Raw genomic sequence first — 19,358 nt, 5'->3', positions numbered from 1 at the left:
AGAAGGGGATGACAGAGGGTGAGATGGTTGGATGCCATCACTTGATGGACATGAGTTTGAATAAACTCCAGAAGTTGGTGATGGACAGGGAAGCCTGACGTGCTGTAGTTCATGGGGGTTGCAGAGAGTCAGACACGACTGAGTGACTGAACTGAACTGGTTATATAGTATCAGTATCAGCATTTATTGCTTGAGTTCTTCTGTTTTATATCTGAACTTACATAAAGCTAGCTTCAAATAATATTTAAATTAGAGTTTTGAGAGGTGAATCTACTGATGTGCTGCACTCATTGATCTATGAGTAACCCAACAGTGTTGCTTCAGAATTCTCTTGTCTGGTCTTTTTGTGACTCTCCACTTTGGTCATTCTATACTGTCCACAGTATTCTCTTAAAAGAATGTTGAGTTCTTTTCTGCCTCAGTACCTTTTCCCATGCTGTTACTTTCCCTGAAATGTTTCCATGTTCTTCCCTCCAACCTGGCTAACTACTCCTCTGTTATGACTCATTTAAATGTCCCCACCTTAGAGTATTCTTTCTTGACTTGTCATTCTTGAGAATATCTCTGTTTGCTTCTTTATGAGCATCTCTTACATATTGTAATGATAGGATGTATTAGTTTTTCTCACCTACTTTTTGACTTTTTCCTCCTCTGGAGTATAAACTATGTGAGGACAGGGATAGTGGCTGAGCGGTTCACTATTGGATTCTCAGTGCCTAACACAATGTCTCGGGTCTGACACACAGTAGGAATTTGTAACAAATATTTGTAGATAGCCTGAATGAATGAATGAAGGAGCCCCTTCTTTTGGGGGAACATCTAAGAGAACCAGACAGAAACTGAATGGCCTGTGATTGACTATATTTAAGGGGCCCATTTTTTGCTTAGCTTTGGAAGTCACACAGCATTACTTCCCGTGCCTTCTATTGGTTGGACTAGTCCAGTTCAGATTCCCTGAGAGGAGAGTTAGGCTATCTGTACCTCTTCATGGCCTGTGGCAATCTTTGGAAAATACAGCCTGTCACAATACATTATTCTGAGCTGGGTGTTGACTATCACCTCTGAGAAATGGATGAAGCTCTATTATTGGCATTTATACTACTCTGCTATCTTGGATAAACACCCCTGGAATATAGAGACATAGAGGTTCAGATCATGATTCTGTCACTTACTAGTGATAGAGAAAGAAAACCTATCAGAAAATGTAAGTGGTTTCTACATTCATTCAGGCTTTCAATAAATGTATTTTGAGTACAATGTGCCAAAACTTGGACGTTCTGTTAGACACTGAGAACACAGTAGTGAGCCATACAGTTTTTCTTACTGCCCTCAAAGCAGACAGTCCCCTAAACTCCACTGCCTCTTTTTTTTTTTTTTTTTTTAAAGACTTTTCTTAGGGCAGTTTTAGGTTTACAACAAAATTGAGAGGGAGACACAGAGATTTCCCATATACCTCTCCCCTAACTTGTGCATGCATAGTTTCACCCATTATCAATATCGTTCATCAGGATGGTGCATTCAAATGAGCTTACACTGAAACATCAAGATTACTCAAAGTCCGTAGTTCTCCTCAGGCTTCACTCTTGACATTGTACATCCTATGGGTTTAGACAAATATATAATGCCATGTATACATTATTGTTCATTGGAAGGACTGATGCTGAAGCTGAAGCTCCAATACTTTGGCCACCTGATGTGAAGAGTTGATTCATTGGAAAAGACCCTGATGCTGGGAGGGATTGGGGGCAGGAGGAGAAGGGGAAGACAGAGGATGAGATAGCTGGATGGCATCACTGACTCGATGGACATGAGTTTGGGTAAACTCCGGGAGTTGGTGATAGACAGGGAGGCCTGGCGTGCTGCAATTCATGGGGTCATAGAGAGTCGGACACGACCGAGCGACTGAACTGAACTGAATACATGATTATTGGGCTTACCTGGTGGTTTAGATGGTAAAGAATCCACCTGTAATGCAGGAGTCTCAGGTTCAACCCCTGGGTCAGAAAGATACGCTGGAGAAGGGAATGGCTACCCACTCCAGTATTCTTGGCTGGGAAATCCCATGGACAGAGGAGCTCGGAGGTCTATAGTCCATGGGGTCACACAAGTCAGACATGACTTAGCTATTAAGTAACAACAACAAAAAAACAAGGACCTTCTGTATCACACAGGGAACTATTCTTAATATCTTGTAATAACCTGTAAAAAAAATCTGAAATAATATATATCTGAATGATTTTGCTCTACACTTGAAACTACCACAGCATTGTAAATTGACTATGCTTCAGTTTAAAAAAATTTTTTTAACTGTTCAGACAATAAAAAGATCAGTGGTTGGTGGGAATGGGAAGGGGAGAGTAGGATGAATAGATTTTTAAAGCAATGAAATATTTTGTAAGATATTATAATAATGTATAAAAAATATAGTCACTCACTCTTCTGACTCCAGGGGATCTTCCCGACCAAGGGATTGAACCCACATCTCCTGCATTGGCAGGTGGGTTTTTTACCACTGAGTCACCAGAGAAACCTCCTTGTTTTTTTCACCTATGTTATATATAGTGTATATATATTAATCCCAAACTCCTAATTTATCTTCTCCTCCCCCATCCCCTTTAGTAATCAATAAGTTTGTTTTTTAGGTCTTTGAATCTATTTCTGTTTTGTAAATAAGTTCATTTATATAATTTTTTAAGATCCATCTTCATAATTTTTGCTTTTTCCAGAATGTTGTATGCTAAGTCACTTCAAAGTGAAAAGTGAAAGTGAAGTCGCTCAGTCGTGTCTGACTCTTAGCGACCCCATGGACTGTAGCCTACCAGGCTTCTCTGTCCATGGGATTTTCCAGGCAAGAGTACTGGAGTGGGGTGCCATTGCCTTCTCTGAGAATGTTGTATAGTATCGTTGTAATCATACAATATGTAGTTTTTCAAGATTATATATTTAATAATATACATTTAAGTTTTCTCCATGTATTTGCATGGCTTTATGGCTTTTTTTTTTTTTTTAGTTCTAAGTGATAATCTATTGTCTGGACGTACTACAGTTTATTTATCCTTTCACCTACTGAAGGACATCTTGGTTGCCTCAAAGTTTAACCAATCATGAATAAAGCTATTATAAACATCTTTGTGCAAGTTTTTGTGTGGACATGAATAACAAGGAGTGTGGTTGCTGGTTTATGTGCTAAGAATATGTTTAATTTTGTAAGAAACTGACAGACTGTCTTCCAGAGTCGCTGTACCATTTTGCGTTCCCACTAGCATTGTACAAGAGTTCCTATTGCTTCACATCCTCACCAGCATTTGTTGTTGTCAGTATTCCAGATTTTGGTCATTCTAATAGGTGTGTAATAGCATCTTGTATTGTTTTAATTTGCGTTTCCCTGATATTTTTATATGTTTATTTTCCATCCGTATATCTTCTTTGATCACATGTCTATTAAGGTCTTTGGTCTATTTTTTAAATTGGGTTGTTTGCTTTGTTATTATTGAATTTTAAGAATTCTTTGTGAAAAAAAAAAAAGAGAATTCTTTGTATGTTTTTGGATAATAGTCCTTACCAGGTGTGTATTTTGCAGATATTTTCTCACAGTCAATAGTTTGTCTTTTAATTATTTTGAATGTGAGTTTTGCAGAGTACAAGTGTTTAATCAAGTCCAGCTTATTTCTTTCACAGTTTGTGTCTTTGGTGTTATATTTAAAGATGCAGTTAGTTCAGTTCAGTTCAGTTGCTCAGTCATGTCTGACTCTTTGTGACCCCATGAATCGCAGCACGCCAGGCCTTCTGTCCATCACCAACTCCCGGAGTTCACTCAGACTCATGTCCATCGAGTCAGTGATGCCATCCAGCCATCTCATCCTCTGTCGTCCCCTTCTCCTTTTGCCCCCAATCCCTCCCAGCATCAGAGTCTTTTCCAATGAGTCAACTCTTCACATGAGGTGGCCAAAGTACTGGAGTTTCAGCTTTAGCATCATTCCTTCCAAAGAACACCCAGGGCTGATCTCCTTCAGAATGGACTGGTTGGATCTCCTTGCAGTCCAAGGGACTCTCAAGAGTCTTCTCCAACACCACAGTTCAAAAGCATCAATTCTTCGGCACTCAGCCTTCTTCACAGTCCAACTCTCACATCCATACATGACCACAGGAAAAACCATAGCCTTGACTAGACGGACCTTTGTTGGCAAAGTAATGTCTCTGCTTTTGAATATGCTGTCTAGGTTGGTCATAACTTTCCTTCCAAGGAGTAAGCGTCTTTTAATTTCATGGCTGCAGTCGCCATCTGCAGTGATTTTGGAGCCCAAAAAATAAAGTCTGACACTGTTTCCACTGTTTCCCCATCTATTTGCCATGAAGTGATGGGACCAGATGCCATGCTCTTCGTTTTCTGAATGTTGAGCTTTAAGCCAACTTTTTCACTCTCCTCTTTCACCTTCATTAAGAGCCTTTTTAGTTCCTCTTCACTTTCTGCCTTAAGGGTGGTGTCATCTGCATATCTGAGGTTATTGATATGCATACCCATACCCAAGATTCAGATCAGATCAGTCGCTCAGTCCTGTCCGACTCTTTGCGACCCCATGAATCGCAGCATGCCAGGCCTCCCTGTCCATCACCAACTCCCGGAGTTCACTCAGACTCACGTCCATCGAGTCAGTGATGCATCCAGCCATCTCATCCTCTGTCGTCCCCTTCTCCTTTTGCACCCAATCCCTCGCAGCATCAGAGTCTTTTCCAATGAGTCAACTCTTCGCATGAGGTGGCCAAAGTACTGGAGTTTCAGATTTAGCATCATTCCTTCCAAAGAAATCCCAGGGCTGATCTCCTTCAGAATGGACTGGTTGGATCTCCTTGCAGTCCAAGGGACTCTCCAGAGTCTTCTCCAACACCACAGTTCAAAAGCATCAATTCTTCGGCGCTCAGCCTTCTTCACAGTCCAACTCTCACATCCATACATGACCACAGGAAAAACCATAGCCTTGACTAGACGAACCTTTGTTGGCAAAGTAATGTCTCTGCTTTTGAATATGCTATCTAGGTTGGTCATAACTTTCCTTCCAAGGAGTAAGCATCTTTTACGTCTATGTTATCTTTTAGGAGTTTTATAGTTGTATTTTACATGAAAATCTATGGTTGGTTTTGAGGTAATTTTTTGAAAGATGTAAGATCTGTGTCTGGATTTGTTTCATTTTGCTTGTAGATCTCCAATTGTTCCAGTGTCATTTGTTGAAGAGACTGTCTTTGCTCCATTGTATTGCCTTTTTGCTCCTTCATTGAAGATCAATTGACTATATTTGTGTGGCTCTATTTTGGGGCTGTGTGTTCTGTTCCATTGATCTCTATGTCTCTTCTTTCACTGGTACCACGCTGTCTTAATTACTATAAGTCTTGAAGTTGGTAGCATCATTCCTCCAACTTTGTTCTTCAGTGTTGTGTTGGCTATCCTGGGTCTTTTGCCTCTCTATAAACTGTAAAAATCAGTTTGTCAATATCTGTAAAATAATTAGTTGGGATTTTTATTGGAATTGTATTGAATCCATAGATCAAGTAGGGAACAACTGACATTTTAACAATATTGAGTCTTTCTACTCCCAAACATGGAATATCTTTCCCCTTTATTTAGTTGTTCTTTTATTTCATTTATCAGAATTTTGTAGTTTTCCTTATATAAATCTTATATATATATTGTTAGATATACTTAAGTATTTAATTTTCTTTCCTTTTGTAATGATATTTTGTTTTTAATTTTGCATTAACTTGTTCATTGTTAATAATAGAAAAGCAGTTGACTTTTGTAATTAACCTTTTATCCTGCAGTCTTGCTATAATCACTATTAATTCCAGGAGTTTTTTTTTTGTCAGTGTTTTTGTATTTTCTGCATACATGATTATTTCATTTGTGAACAGATACAATTTTATGTCTTCCTTTCCTACCTGTGTACCCTTGTTACTGAACCCAGGTCTAGCTGCTCGCGGCTCAAGAGCCATTAAAGAGGCCAGGTTGGTGGAAAGGAAAGTTTGCTGTATTTCAGGTGCTGGTGACTAGGGTTGGAGTGGTGGTGAATATTTGTCCAAAGGCCAACTCCCCCTTGACAGTCAGGGGCAAGAGCTTTTATAGACACAGCGTAGGTAGTGGGGCTACATGCAGAAACAGCACAGTCAATTCTGAAAGTCATCTTAAAATTGGTCATTGGTAGTCTGAGCAGCATCACCTTAACTGTTTGTGAAGTGAAAGTCGCTCAGTCGTGTCCGACTTTTGCAACCCCATGGATTATACAGTCCATGAAATTCTCCAGGCCAGAATACTGGAGTGGGTAGCCATTCCCTTCTCCAGAGGATCTTCCCAACCCAGAAATCGAACCAGGGTCTCTTGCATTGCAGGCAGATTCTTTACCAGTTGAACCTCCAGGGAAGCCCTTTAACTGTTTTAGGAACTGTTAATCTTCAGTTCCAGAGTCAGTTTGTCTTCATTTCTTGAGGCCAGTTCTCGGAATTGGTGGCAGCTTATGTCATGACTACAAGCTGTCATCATTAGTTAACTTCTCCACCTGGTGGGGGTTTCAGTATCTATAAGACAGCTCACAGGATATGGCTTAGAATTTGTTCCTTGAGAAGGAACTAAAGGTCCTTGACTCTGCTTAATGACTACATTATTATTATTTGGTCTCCTTTGACTATTTTCCTTTGTTTCTGCATTTTTTTAGTTCTCTGATTAAACTTACTCTTTGGCTGAAGTTTTTCTGCAAAGAAAGGTAGAGTGAGAATATGGGGAGCAGGGCAAGAACCATAGGGTCCTCCTCTGTTTCACCTTTTATATCCTTTTCTGGCCTAATTACATTATCTAGGACTTCCAGTATGATGTTGAAACAAGTGGTGAGAGGGGCTATCCTTGCTTTGTATGGGATCTTAGTGGGAAAGTTAACAAGTTTCTCACCATTAAGTATGATGTTAGCTGTAGGTTTTTTGTAGATAGTCATTATCAAGTTAAGAAAGTTCTCTCTAGCTTACTGAGAATTCTTATAATGAATGCATGTTAGATTTTGTCAATGCTTTTCTCTGTATCTATTTAATATGATTATGTGATTTTTATGTGTTTCAGTTCAGTTCAATCGCTCAGTCATGTCCGACTCTTTGCGACCCCATGAACCACAGCATGCCAGGCCTCCCTGTCCATCACCAACTCCCGGAGTTTATGTGTTTACTAATATTTATTAATATGATTATGTAATTTAATTGATTTTTGAATGTTGAACCTGCCTCACATAGCTGGGATAAATCCCACTTGGTCATAGTATATAATTATTTTTCTTTTTTAATTTCTTTTTTTTTTTAATGTAAATTTATTTATTTTAATTGGAGGCTAATTACTTTACAATATTGTATTGGTTTTGCCATACATCAACATGAATCCACCATGGGTGTACACGTGTTCCCCACCCTGAACCCTCCTCCTATCTCCCTCCCCATCCCATCCCTCTGGGTCATCCCAGTGCACCAGCCCCGAGCACCCTGTATCATGCATTGAATCTGGACTGGCAATTTGTTTCACATATGATATTATACATGTTTCAATGCCATTCTCCCATATCATCCCACCCTTGCCCTCTCCCACAGAGTCCAAAAGACTGTTCTATACATCTGTGTCTCTTTTGCTGTCTGGCATACAGGGTAATTGTTACCATCTTTCTAAATTCCATATATATGTGTTAGTATACTGTTGGTGTTTTTCTTTCTGGCTTACTTCACTCTATAATAGGCTCCAGTTTCATCCACCTCATTAGAACTGATTCAAATGTATTCTTTTTAATGGCTGAGTAATACTCCATTGTGTATATGTACCACAGCTTTCTTATCCATTCATCTGCTGATGGACATCTAGGTTGCTTCCATATCCTGGCTATTATAAACAGTGCTGTGATGAACATTGGCGTACATGTATCTCTTTTAATTCTGGTTTCCTCAGTGTGTATGCCCAGCAGTGGGATTGCTGGGACATATGGCAGTTCTATTTCCAGTTTTTTAAGGAATCTCCACACTGTTCTCCATAGTGGCTGTACTAGTTTGCATTCCCACCAACAGTGTAAGAGGGTTCCCTTTTCTCCACACCCTCTCCAGCATTTATTGCTTGTAGACTTTTGGATCGCAGCCATTCTGGCTGGAGTGAAATGGTACCTCATTGTGGTTTTGATTTGCATTTCTCTGATAATGAGTGATGTTGCGCATCTTTTCATGTGTTTGTTAGCCATCTGTATGTCTTCTTTGGAGAATGTCTGTTTAGTTCTTTGGCCCACTTTCTGATTGGGTTGTTTATTTTTCTGGAACTGAGCTGCAGGAGTTGCTTGTATATTTTTGAGATTAGTTCTTTGTTAGTTGCTTCATTTGCAATTATTTTCTCCCATTCTGAAGGCTGTCTTTTCACCTTGCTTATAGTTTCCTTTGTTGTGCAGAAGCTTTTAATTTTAATTAAATCCCATTTGTTTATTTTTGCTTTTATTTCCAATATTCTGGGAGGTGGGTCATAGAGGATCCTCCTGTGATTTATGTCGGAGAGTGTTTTGCCTTATGTTCTCCTCTAGGAGTTTTATAGTTTCTGGTCTTACGTTTAGATCTTTAATCCATTTTGAGTTTATTTTTGTGTATGATGTTAGAAAGTGTTCTAGTTTCATTCTTTTACAAGTAGTTGACCAGTTTTTTTAGCACCACTTGTTAAAGAGATTGTCTTTTCTCCATTATATATTCTTGCCTCCGTTGTCAAAGATAAGGTGTCCGTAGGTGTGTGGATTTATCTCTGGGCTTTCTATTTTGTTCCATTGGTCTATAGTTCTGTCTTTGTGCCAGTACTATACTGTCTTGAAGACTGTGGCTTTGTAGTAGAGCCTGAAGTCAGACAGGTTGATTCCTCCAGTTCCATTCTTCTTTCTCAAGATTGCTTTGGCTATTTGAAGTTTTTTGTATTTCCATACAAATTGTGAAATTATTTGTTCTTTTTTTTTTTTTAATTGGTAAATTTTTGGCTGCACTGGGTCTTCATTGCTGCATTCAGCTTTCTCCATTGCAGAGAGCAGGGGCTACTCTCTGACTGTGGTGCATGGGCTTCTCATTGTGGTGGCCTCTCTTGTTGTGCAGCAAGGGCTCTTGGTGAATGGGCTCAGTAGTTGTGGGCCATGGACCTAGTTGCCCTGTGGCAAATGGGATCTTCCCAGACCAGGGATCAAATCCATGCCCCCTACATTGGCAGGCAGATTCTTAACCACTAGACCTCCAGGGAAGTCCCTATAATTCTTTTTATATTTTTTTAGATCCAATTTACTGATATTTTGTTGAAGACTTTTGCATCTGTACTCATGAGGAATATTGGATTATAGTTTTCTCTTTTGTAAGGTCTTTGCTTGATTTCAGTATTAAGGCAATTCTGAATTCATAGAGTGAATTGCAAAGTATTCCCTCTGCTTCTATTCTCTAAAAGAAATTATAAAGAATTGGCATGATTTCTTCCTTAAATATTTGGTAGAATTTACCAGTCAACCCATCTGGGCCTGGTGCTTTCTGTTTTAGAAGATTATTAATTATTGATTCAATTTCTTTAATAGATACTGGTCTATTCAGATTGTTTCTTTTTGTTTGAGTTTTGGCAGATGGTCTTTAAAAAGATTTGGTCTATATTATGTAGAGTTGTTCATAATATTCCTTCATTATCCTTTTAATTTCTATGGGATCTGTAGTGATGTCCCTTTTTAATTTCTGATATTAGTTATTTGTGTCTTTTTTTCTTAGCCTAGAGACTTACTGATTTTATTGATATTTTTGTTTTGTTGGTTTTTCTCTATTGTTTTCTTGTTTTCAATTTCAGTGCTTTCTGCTCGAATTCTTTTTTTTTCCTTCTGTTTATTTTGGATTTAATTTGCTCCTCTTTTTCTATTTTCCTAAGGCCCACTGCCTTTTTCATAGGCATTTACTACTATCAAGTTGTGACCTATGTTGAGAGGAATGGTTCCAAATCTTATACTTGTGTAATTGATCCCCCACTTGAATGGCTTATGCTTCCTATCGTATGTTGAAACAGTACAGAATATGCCTTCATGTTAAAAAAAAAACACCCAGGGTCATGTCAGGTATTTCAAAAAGTGATTCCCTGAGTCAAAACCAAGATTTTGCAGTATAAAAGATGCTTACGAGATGTTTTCCCCAATCTCCTCAAGGGACAGAAATATTTATTTTTGCATTTAGGAGTGTACTTTCAAAGAACTAATGGTCAAGCACAATCTATCATGATACACATGACTTCTGTCTCCACTCATCCTTTCCCCCCCGAATAAACACTGGTCTTTAAATGTTAATATATGGCATATATTTCTTTGGGATTTAGAAAGCTATGAATTAAAATAGTAAAAAGAGCAATAGCCTTTAGCAGTCAGCTGACTTGGATTATAGGCTAACTGCATGAAGTGTGATGAGGGTGTACAGAATGGGATGGGGAGAAATTACTTAGCACTCAGTTGCATTTTTTAAAATGTATATAGACTCATTGACCTTGAAGGTGCTTTGCACTCTAAGTTTTCTGTGACCACATGCTCTTGCCTCTTCTAAGTCCCTGTAGCAATCTGTATTTTAAAAAAATAATTTATCAGTATACTTCTAATTATTTGTTCCATATATGTCTTCCTCACTAGTCAGCAAACTCCATGAGGCAGGAATCACATCTGTCTTGTTCATCATTAGGCATAGAAAGACTTAAATATTTTTGGATGAATGAAGAGTTTTCTACAATGCAAACATTCTATAAAAGTTCTAGAAGCCCATTGATTCATTTAGAGGTTCTTTAGACATTTACTTCAAGGCACTGATTTAGAGGTGAATTGCCCTTGATCTCTGCCCTGAAGGCACTTGAAATCTATTAGAGGAGATGGGCATGGAAAAAAAAGTTGTAGTACAAGTTTGTATGAAGTTCTGCAGCAGCCTGGAGGAGGTGAATAATTTACATTTAAAAATTAAACTCAATTTAGTTTAGTGTTTGAAATATATTACTGGAAATATAATAGCATTCAATTCCAGCAATAATTTAAAGTTGGAAAATTACTTAAATTTATTCTGTCATGGTACAGGAATGGGGAGCTGTTAATCCCAAGTATATTCATTTTGAGATGTGTTCTATCAATATCAGTTTATCAGGCACTTTCTCAACCATTTATTTAACCACTTATCTATTATTTCTTTCAACAATCTGTTAAGACAAATGGTACAATTCCCCATTTTATAGATGAAATCGAAATCAGAGCAGTTAAATAACTTTCTTGAGGTAGCACAGCTGGTAAACAACAATGCCAGGGTACATTTAGGTCTTTTGGCAACAAGCTCAGAGCTCTTTGTATTATATTATAGGCTCATTTTATAGGTCGCTGTAGTCTTCCCTCAAAGGGCCAGAGTTCCTAATGCTTGTGAGCTTTCTAAGATTCTGATTCTTAGGACTCAGCCAGAATGCCATCTTTCATGATGCTTTTCCTATGAGAAGTGGTTTCTTCAGCCTCATTTTTCATTTATTAATATTCTTATGGCAGTTTTACTTAAGTGCTGTGTTTGACTAACTTTCATCATTTCTCCTACTTAAAATCCTCTTGAGGGGAAGGCAGCTATTCTGAATATTTCTGTATTAGTTCATGGGCTTTTATAATTTATATTATATTTTATAATTTATGTATCATGAATGGTTATAGTTTTTCATACCTTCACTAGAATTCTTTTGTTAATTAAATAGATTGAGAGTGGCACTTTTTCTTTTCCTTCTTTTATTAATAGTTATTTTCTTTGGTTTATAAGAAGTAACATAACTGTTGAAGTGTTCTCCCTTTCTGGAATAAATGTCTTATAGAAGTCACTATAATTGGCCAAAGGGAGCTATTTTGAGGTAAAGTGAATTATGGTACCTCTTCTTCATACCTAGAGGTAATGGCAAGGAAGTTGCTGACAGGGAAGTACTTTTTCATTCTGTTTCTTTAAAAGGACATTTGTCTCTTCCTGTTAATCTATAGGTAGGTACAGAATTAAGCTTTGGGGGCTTATGTTAATCTTTCTTTGATTAGAATATTTACCTTACTGGATTCTTGTGAAGATCAAATGTATAGGAGGAGCAGCGTATAGAAGATCATTTGGACTTACAAAGTGCTGTGCAGACAGGAGTATGGTTTTTTATCCTCTAGAGTAATAAATAACTGCTATTTCTGAACTAGCTAAAGCACAGTTCTTCACCCAAACCGTGTGCCTTTTTTTGCCTTTGACAGCATAGACTCCTATTAGAATTTCTCGGTCAACCATCAGGTTCAGTGTCACATTTTTTTCTCCAAAGGCAGTTGCATTATGCCAGGTGTTTTCATATATTTCATTTAATTATCATAACAACTGTAAGGATGCTAGTGTTGCCTCCATTTTAAAGTTGAGTAAATCAAGGGCCATTGAGTTCAGATAACTTAGCCAAAATATTAAGTGGCAGAGTGCAGATTTTATTTCATATATTCTGGGTTCATTTTTTGCTAACCCTTATATTAGTGAGGACACACAGAATTATACTGAGGTGTCAGATTGGCCACAAGATTTGAGTGGCATAACATGACAAAAATCTGTGGAATTCTTGCTTATATGAATTCAGTTTCAGGCCAGTGACTCTGGAGGGCAGTTGTCCTCCAGGAAGTGATGACTAGCACATTTATGCTGCTTTTGTCTTGTGCTGCCACAATCCCAACTTAAGATCTCTAGGATGTCTTTGCAGAAAAGAGAGAGAGGGAGGGAGGGAGGAAGTCCATGCCAGAGCTGGAGGGTCATACACCAGCTTTTGAATACTTCTCCCAGAGTGTAAGACATGTCACCTTCATTCATAGATCATTAGTGCTACCTAACTACAAGAGATCTGGAAGCTATGGGGGTCTGCCAGACCACTTCACACAGATGTTTCCCAGGGGGAGTTATTTTTACATAGAACATGTTTCCTTCTAACTTGCATTAGGGATAATTTAACATGTCTGAGCCATGTTTTATTCTGTGAGTGCCTCGAGGTCAGGAATTAAATTATTAAATAAGCTATAGAAATGATCCCTGAAAGTATAGTCTTTAAATTATTAAATGAGTTAATTTTTCAGTTCAGTTCAGTTAAACATTGAATACCTGCAATTTCAGGCTCTGTTTTCTTTCCAAAATATATAGCCTATATCTATTGTCTATATTATAGGTAAGTAATAATAGCTAGATAGTTCTAGATTTTATGTTCCTTGAGGGCAGTATAGAATGGTGGTTAAAAGCACTGATTTTGAAAATGTAGGATTCTTGGTCTGTCACTTCCTAACTTTCTGATTCTCTGCAGATTTTTTTTGGTCATACTGCGTGGCTTGTGGGATTTTGGTTCCCCGACCAGGGATTGAATCTTGGCCCTTTGCAGTGAAAGAGCAGAGTCCTAACTAATGGACTGCCAGGGAATTCCCAAGTTGTTTTTTTTTTTTTTTTTTAACAGTTTTATTAAGGTATAATATACAATAAAATCCACTCTTTTAAAGTATATAATTTGTACCTTTTAGTATATTCACAGATTTGTGCAACCACTACTTCTAATTTAAAACATTTTATTATATGGGAAGAAACCTTGTACCTGTTAGCAGTTACTTCCTATTCTCCCTTCCCCTAAGCCCCTGGCAAACACCATACTACTTTCTTTCTATGTGGATTTACGTGTTCTGGATTTGGGCAAGTTATTTAACCTTTCTGTGCCTTGGTTTTCTCATTAACAAGGTAGGGACAGTAATACTTAATCAGCTTATTATAAGTGTGATATGGGAGCAGGAAGAGTTAAAGGACTTGGAATTGTGTCTGACACATAATAAATGCTATGTGTTTGTTGTTGTCAGGTTGTATTATTATGTTCAACATTATCATGATCATTATTTTGTTCCCTTTATAGAATTGGACTCATGGTAGACACATTTATCTGATTTCCTCTGGCTCCTCCTCTGTGTCAGATTTTAGGGAATCTTAAATATGAATTAAAATCCCTGCTCTCAAGTTGTTGACAGTTTTACAGCAAAGACAGATATAGAAAGAGTATATACATATATTCTAAGGCAGGCTAACCTTGTGAGGTGGGGATTCTTAGTCAATATGATTATAGATGATAAAGCTGAGACCCAGTAATGTTAAATAACTTACCCAGGGCCATTTAGTTAATAGGTAGTTGAGCTGGGATTTGAACCTGAGTCTGACTGATTGCAAAACCTATTTTTACTATTTCTGATGCTTACAAAACAATTTACTGCTACTTTTCTAAAATTTTAAGCCCTACAAAACAAAAACTGTTTTCAGCTAAAAGAGCTTGAGACTCAGCACATACTTAAAAAAATTCAACTACTGGAGCCCTGCTGTTTTATTCTTTCCTTTACCTGCTCTGGCAAGGAAAAATAAAAAGAACAAACCAAAAGAAAAATAACTGAGGACTAAGAAGACCTAAGATGTGGCCTCATCTCTGGGTGAGACAGGCTGTCTCATTCAGCTTTGTCCATTATCTTTCTTGCCAGGCTCCTGTCCAGTCCCTCTCCCTTCTCTGGTCAGTGAGGCTCCATTGTATGGGCAGGGACTTTAGGACCTCAGTGGAGAGTTTTGCAGAGCTTCCTGCAAGAAATGTTCCTGTAGTTAGCCATGACCTCCTGGCAGCAGTTGTATTCATCATTAGGCTTCAACTTTCCCATCCCCCTTTTGAGGTTCCATTGAATCTGCCAGTCACAGAGCAGCTTCCATTGAATCCAGTAGCCTGTTTCTGGTTACGTTAGGCATTATCTGTATTGCATTTTTTGGCTCACCTCATTAATAAGCTAGTTCTGTGCTTATTTTCTACAGAATATATAAGCTGACAGAGCCCTTAAAAGCCCCTAACCCAAGGAATTCCCTGGCAAGTGAAGGATGCTGGAGAATAGAGGTTGGGGCTAGGTTTTAAAAAGCTTAAAATTTAGATGTGAAGATTTTACTTTTATTTCCATTAATAGCATGGTTTATGTTTACTTCTTCTTTGAAGATGCGTTGTGGGAACCCTGGATGGCAGCTGAGTAATGAACTCTCTGCCTTTTTACACTGTACAGATTGGAACTTTGTTTTAAACGTTTCACTTTGACGAACTTACCATATGTAGCTCTAGCTGTTCTTGAGTGGCCTCAGAGGTCCATGACATGTCATCATTTCCCACTTTCCTGAGGTGAGCGTTTGAAAAGTATTTGATGAGGCAGTGGTGGCATTTCTAAATTTGAGGATTCTTAAGCCATCTCTGGGGATTTGTTCACAAATGATATGGTTTTTAATATATTCCCTTCCCACATACTTTATACTCAAGTCCACAGTTGGCCTATCCTGGGTTCTGATCGTACAGCTATTCCCTGACTTGTCTGTATGACCACTGATAAGTCTCTTTCTCTTAGTTCTTGTATCCATAATAACGATGATGCTGACTGCATAATCTCTTAAGACTCTTGTAGTTCTGATATTTTAGGACTCCGTATATGGGATGCAGATCAGCCTTTTCTTTGACATTCTTCATGTACACAGATCATAATGTATTAAAACGTATTTGTACCACGGTGACTACACACATATTGGCTTATTCATCACATGCTTATAAAACAGATCCCATTGATGATCATGCTACTGTTTTTTGAGTATTTTTTTGGTGTCCTATCCTTTTTATGTTTTCTTCTGCCTTCATGTTCTGGCTGCACCTTCTGTCATCCTGTGGAGAAGGCCAGGCCCAGATACCACTGTGTTCCAGCAGTATCAGAAAAGCATACAACAGAGAAACACAACCAGCTTACTTCAATTTAAACTGACCTTCCTGCTAGCTACAGATTATCAACTCCTGCACAAGCAGCCTGTAGGGCTGGAAGGAGGGGACAAGGCAATTTTGTCCTGACTTGGTGGAAAAACCCCAAGCCTTGCCTCTCCTATCAGTTGCAAGTACATAGCTTGAATTTCCACTCCTGCTTTACTGCAGTATTAAAGATGTTTGGAAGGAGGCCAGAGATGCAAAAGAAGGAGATAGCTATATTTAGAAAAATGTTGTTTAAGATAGCTGTCTTTGGACATGTTTTTCCCTCATTTTTATTAATTTGCTGCATAGTTTTGATTATGAGCAATAGTAAAAAGTATTCCAAACATTTCATAGCAGTTTAAATTTCAGAGCTATTTTTCTCCTTATCTAACACATCTTTATAAACAACCTGGAGATGATGCATACTATGAATAGTTACTTTTTATTGAGTACTTACTATGTGCCTGACACAGTGCTGAGTGCTTTACATGTATTATTTAACTTTTATATCAGCTGTAAAAGTGGTTTTATTACCATCTGAAACAGATGAAGATACTAGGAACCAAAGGGAGTAAGTAAGTAAGGTGCCCATTCCCATAGTTAATATGTGATGGAGTTATGATTTGAATCCAGCCAACAATGCCTGGCTTCACAACTGCTGGTTCTGTTAACTTCTGAGTCTTACAGACTCTCTAGGAGGTATAGCTGGAGAAGGGCATGGCAACCCACTCCAGTATTCTTGCTTGGAGAATCCTGTGGACAGAGGAGCCTGGTGGGCTACAGTCCATAGGGTCGCACAGAGTGGGACATGACTGAATGTCCCATAGCACACAGCATAGCAGGTATACCATTGTATTTTTCTTAGTAGAGAGATTATACCTTGTCAAGAATCACATGGCATATATATGGTAAATGTAGGACCTGAAGTTTGATCATTTGATATAAATCTATACCCCTGGTTTTTTTGCTTTTATTTTTAGCTATCTTATTTTTATATCTTAAGAAGATGAACCACTTAATGTTCTTTTGGATTAGTCTTTAAATTTATAAATAAATTATAAAAAGGGCTTACTTAAGATGCAAAGAAAAATAAGATGTTCTCAAGGAACTAATAATGGATTGTAAGAAAAAGAAATGCAAAAAATAAGTAATTTTTAAAAGTTAAAAAATTAAAGATGAAAAAAATAAAATGAAAAAAGATGTGTTAAATAAAGAAAAATTAGGAAAAAAAGAAAATATTAAAAAAACACAGGTATAGAATGAGAGGTTCTCTCACTATATATTAAGTGGGGAAAACCTCTAACTTAGTGGTTAGGGCTATGAGTGATTTAAAAAAGGGAAATATAATTGTGAGGTATGGTTTAATAGGGAGAGGGTTTATTTGGGGGGAGGGTGTTAAGTGTACTATATAATAAACACAAAACTGTCTTAAGTATGAGTAGGAAAAAATTTTTTGGAGCTGTGTTTTGTTTTTGTAGGAACACAACTCTGAAATGTTCATGTGAATAGGAAAAGCAGTGTATTTGAAACTTTCATGAATTTATCATGTAGTATATTTGTGTTTTCAGTGCCTAGCTTACATAAATGTTTATTGAATGAATGAATTTTGGGTCTGACTCTGGAGGTGTAGGGGTGCTGTCATTAGTATTGTAATACAATGTGCTATAAAGGGCTAAAGATGGAATCTTTAATGAATACCTAGTCTAGCTTCTTCTTCTAACTGATGTGAGAAGTGGGATCCAGGGAGTGGAAGTGACTTTTCTGGTAAGTTATAAAGGAGAACTAGAATTCACTGCTCCTGGCAGCACTAACAATTTTCTGGAATAAATTGCCAATATTTTCAGAGATTTCATGAATACAGGTAAAATGTATAGAGTAAATATTGTTGAAAGTATTTTGATTTACTGACTTCTTTACAGATAAAGTTAGGCTATAATGGTTTGTTCTTTTCTTCTTATTTCTGCAGTTGTGTATTCAGTTCAGTCGCTCAGTCATGTCTGACTCTGCGACCCCATGGACTGCAGCACTCCAGGCTTCCCTGTCCATCATCAGCTCCCAGAGCTTGCTGAAACTCAGGTCCATCAAGTCAGTGATGCCATCCAGCCATCTCACCCTCTGTTGTCTCCTCTTCCTCCTGCCTTCAATCTTTCCATCAGGGTCTTTTCCAATGAGTCTCCTGCATTGTAGGCAGATTGTTTACCAACTGAGCTATCAGGGAAGCCCGTAGTTCTAGATTAGACAGGTTCAGTAGGTTGAACCTAACTTTTGATCATAGTTCTCCTGCGGTGCACATACAGCAAAGCTTTCCCCCTCAAAGGCCAGGCTGGAAGCAGTGGCCTTCATTTCTTATGTATAATTTATCTCTCCTTCCTGGTGTTTGAGTCTTGTTGGTCTTAATAAATGCCTGTTTTCTATGCACAGCATGCAGTTAACATGGAGTCCTGGTGTGGCGCTGCTTAGGAAGCGGTGGATGAGAGCACATGTGAGAGGGGGCAGTTAAAGGCAGCTTGTGCCTTTAACTCCTTTGGTTGATTAAGCTAGAGAGCTTGTCTGATCATAATGAGTCTGTAAATCTCAGTGCCAGAATGGGAAACTGATGTGGAAAGGATTCATTGGTCTTGTTTCACCACAGAAAGGAATGGAGGTCAAAAGGGTTCAGACGTGGAGGAGAAATTGGAGTCAATAGTCCCAGATTTGACTCTGGGCTCAGTCATTTATAAGCCATGTGACCTTGGACAGGTTCCTTAGTCTGAACCTCAATTTTCCCATCTATAACATGGTGTTAATAATACCAAGTATCTCAGAAAATTCAGTGCTTCCCCAGATATCTGTGAGACTTGTTCCTCTCCTCCTTTTTCAGACCTTTCCTCAAATATCACCTTCGTGTGAAGCTTTCCCTAATTATCCTCTTAAATATAATCCCTATCCTGACACTCCTTGTTCCCTTACCCTGTGTTTTTTTTGTCATATCACTAAATGGCTTTTTATTTTTTTGCTATTTGTTGATTGTCTTGCTCCCACTCATAACAATAACAAAATACAGCAATAATAGTAACAGCTAATTCTTATATATAGGGCACTGTTCTAAGCACTTTACATATATGTTAACTACTTTAATCTTTATAGAAAGCCTATTAGGCAGTACTATTGTTATCCCCATTTTATAGATTAAAAACTGAGGCATGGAGAAGTTAAGTAATTTTCAGGGAACACATAGGTGGTTAGCAGTGGAGTCAGAATCTGAACCTAAGCTCTCTGGCTCCAGAGTTCTTGCTTTTAACCACTGTCCTACACTGCCTAACTGGAACATAAGATTCTTGAGGACAGGGATGTTTGTCTTCTTATTTACTGTTGCTTCCCCAGTACCTAGAATAGTACCTGGCACATAGTAAGCAAGAATATTTGTAGAAAGAATGGATACATGATGATAACATGTGAGGGGAAAAGGGGTAAATGGCATTGTTGTGAGTTTCATCCTTGGCCCATCTGTATCTTCTGGGGTCCTAGCTATTGCTGTAGTCGTGTGCTGTTCAGC

The 19,358-nt window shown here is 38.1% G+C and overlaps 1 protein-coding gene across 9 annotated transcripts in view; it reads left to right on the top strand.

Annotated features, from left to right (window-relative positions):
* FAM168A (family with sequence similarity 168 member A) overlaps positions 1-19,358 on the top strand; it is a 202,367-nt gene that overhangs the window by 85,743 nt on the left and 97,266 nt on the right. For 3 of the 9 annotated variants that reach the window (XM_061380789.1, XM_061380781.1, XM_061380780.1), the window contains exon 2: positions 17,790-17,908. The exons of the other annotated variants lie outside the window; for them this stretch is intronic. In XM_061380789.1, coding sequence (XP_061236773.1) covers positions 17,837-17,908 — 72 coding nt within the window. In that variant the 5' untranslated portion in view covers positions 17,790-17,836. The remainder of the gene's footprint in view (positions 1-17,789; positions 17,909-19,358) is intronic. 9 annotated transcript variants of the gene reach the window in all.

The sequence above is a fragment of the Bos javanicus genome, chromosome 15 (genome assembly GCF_032452875.1).
Source record: "Bos javanicus breed banteng chromosome 15, ARS-OSU_banteng_1.0, whole genome shotgun sequence".
Lineage (NCBI taxonomy): Eukaryota > Metazoa > Chordata > Mammalia > Artiodactyla > Bovidae > Bos > Bos javanicus.
This window is presented reverse-complemented; position numbering and strand designations above follow the sequence as displayed.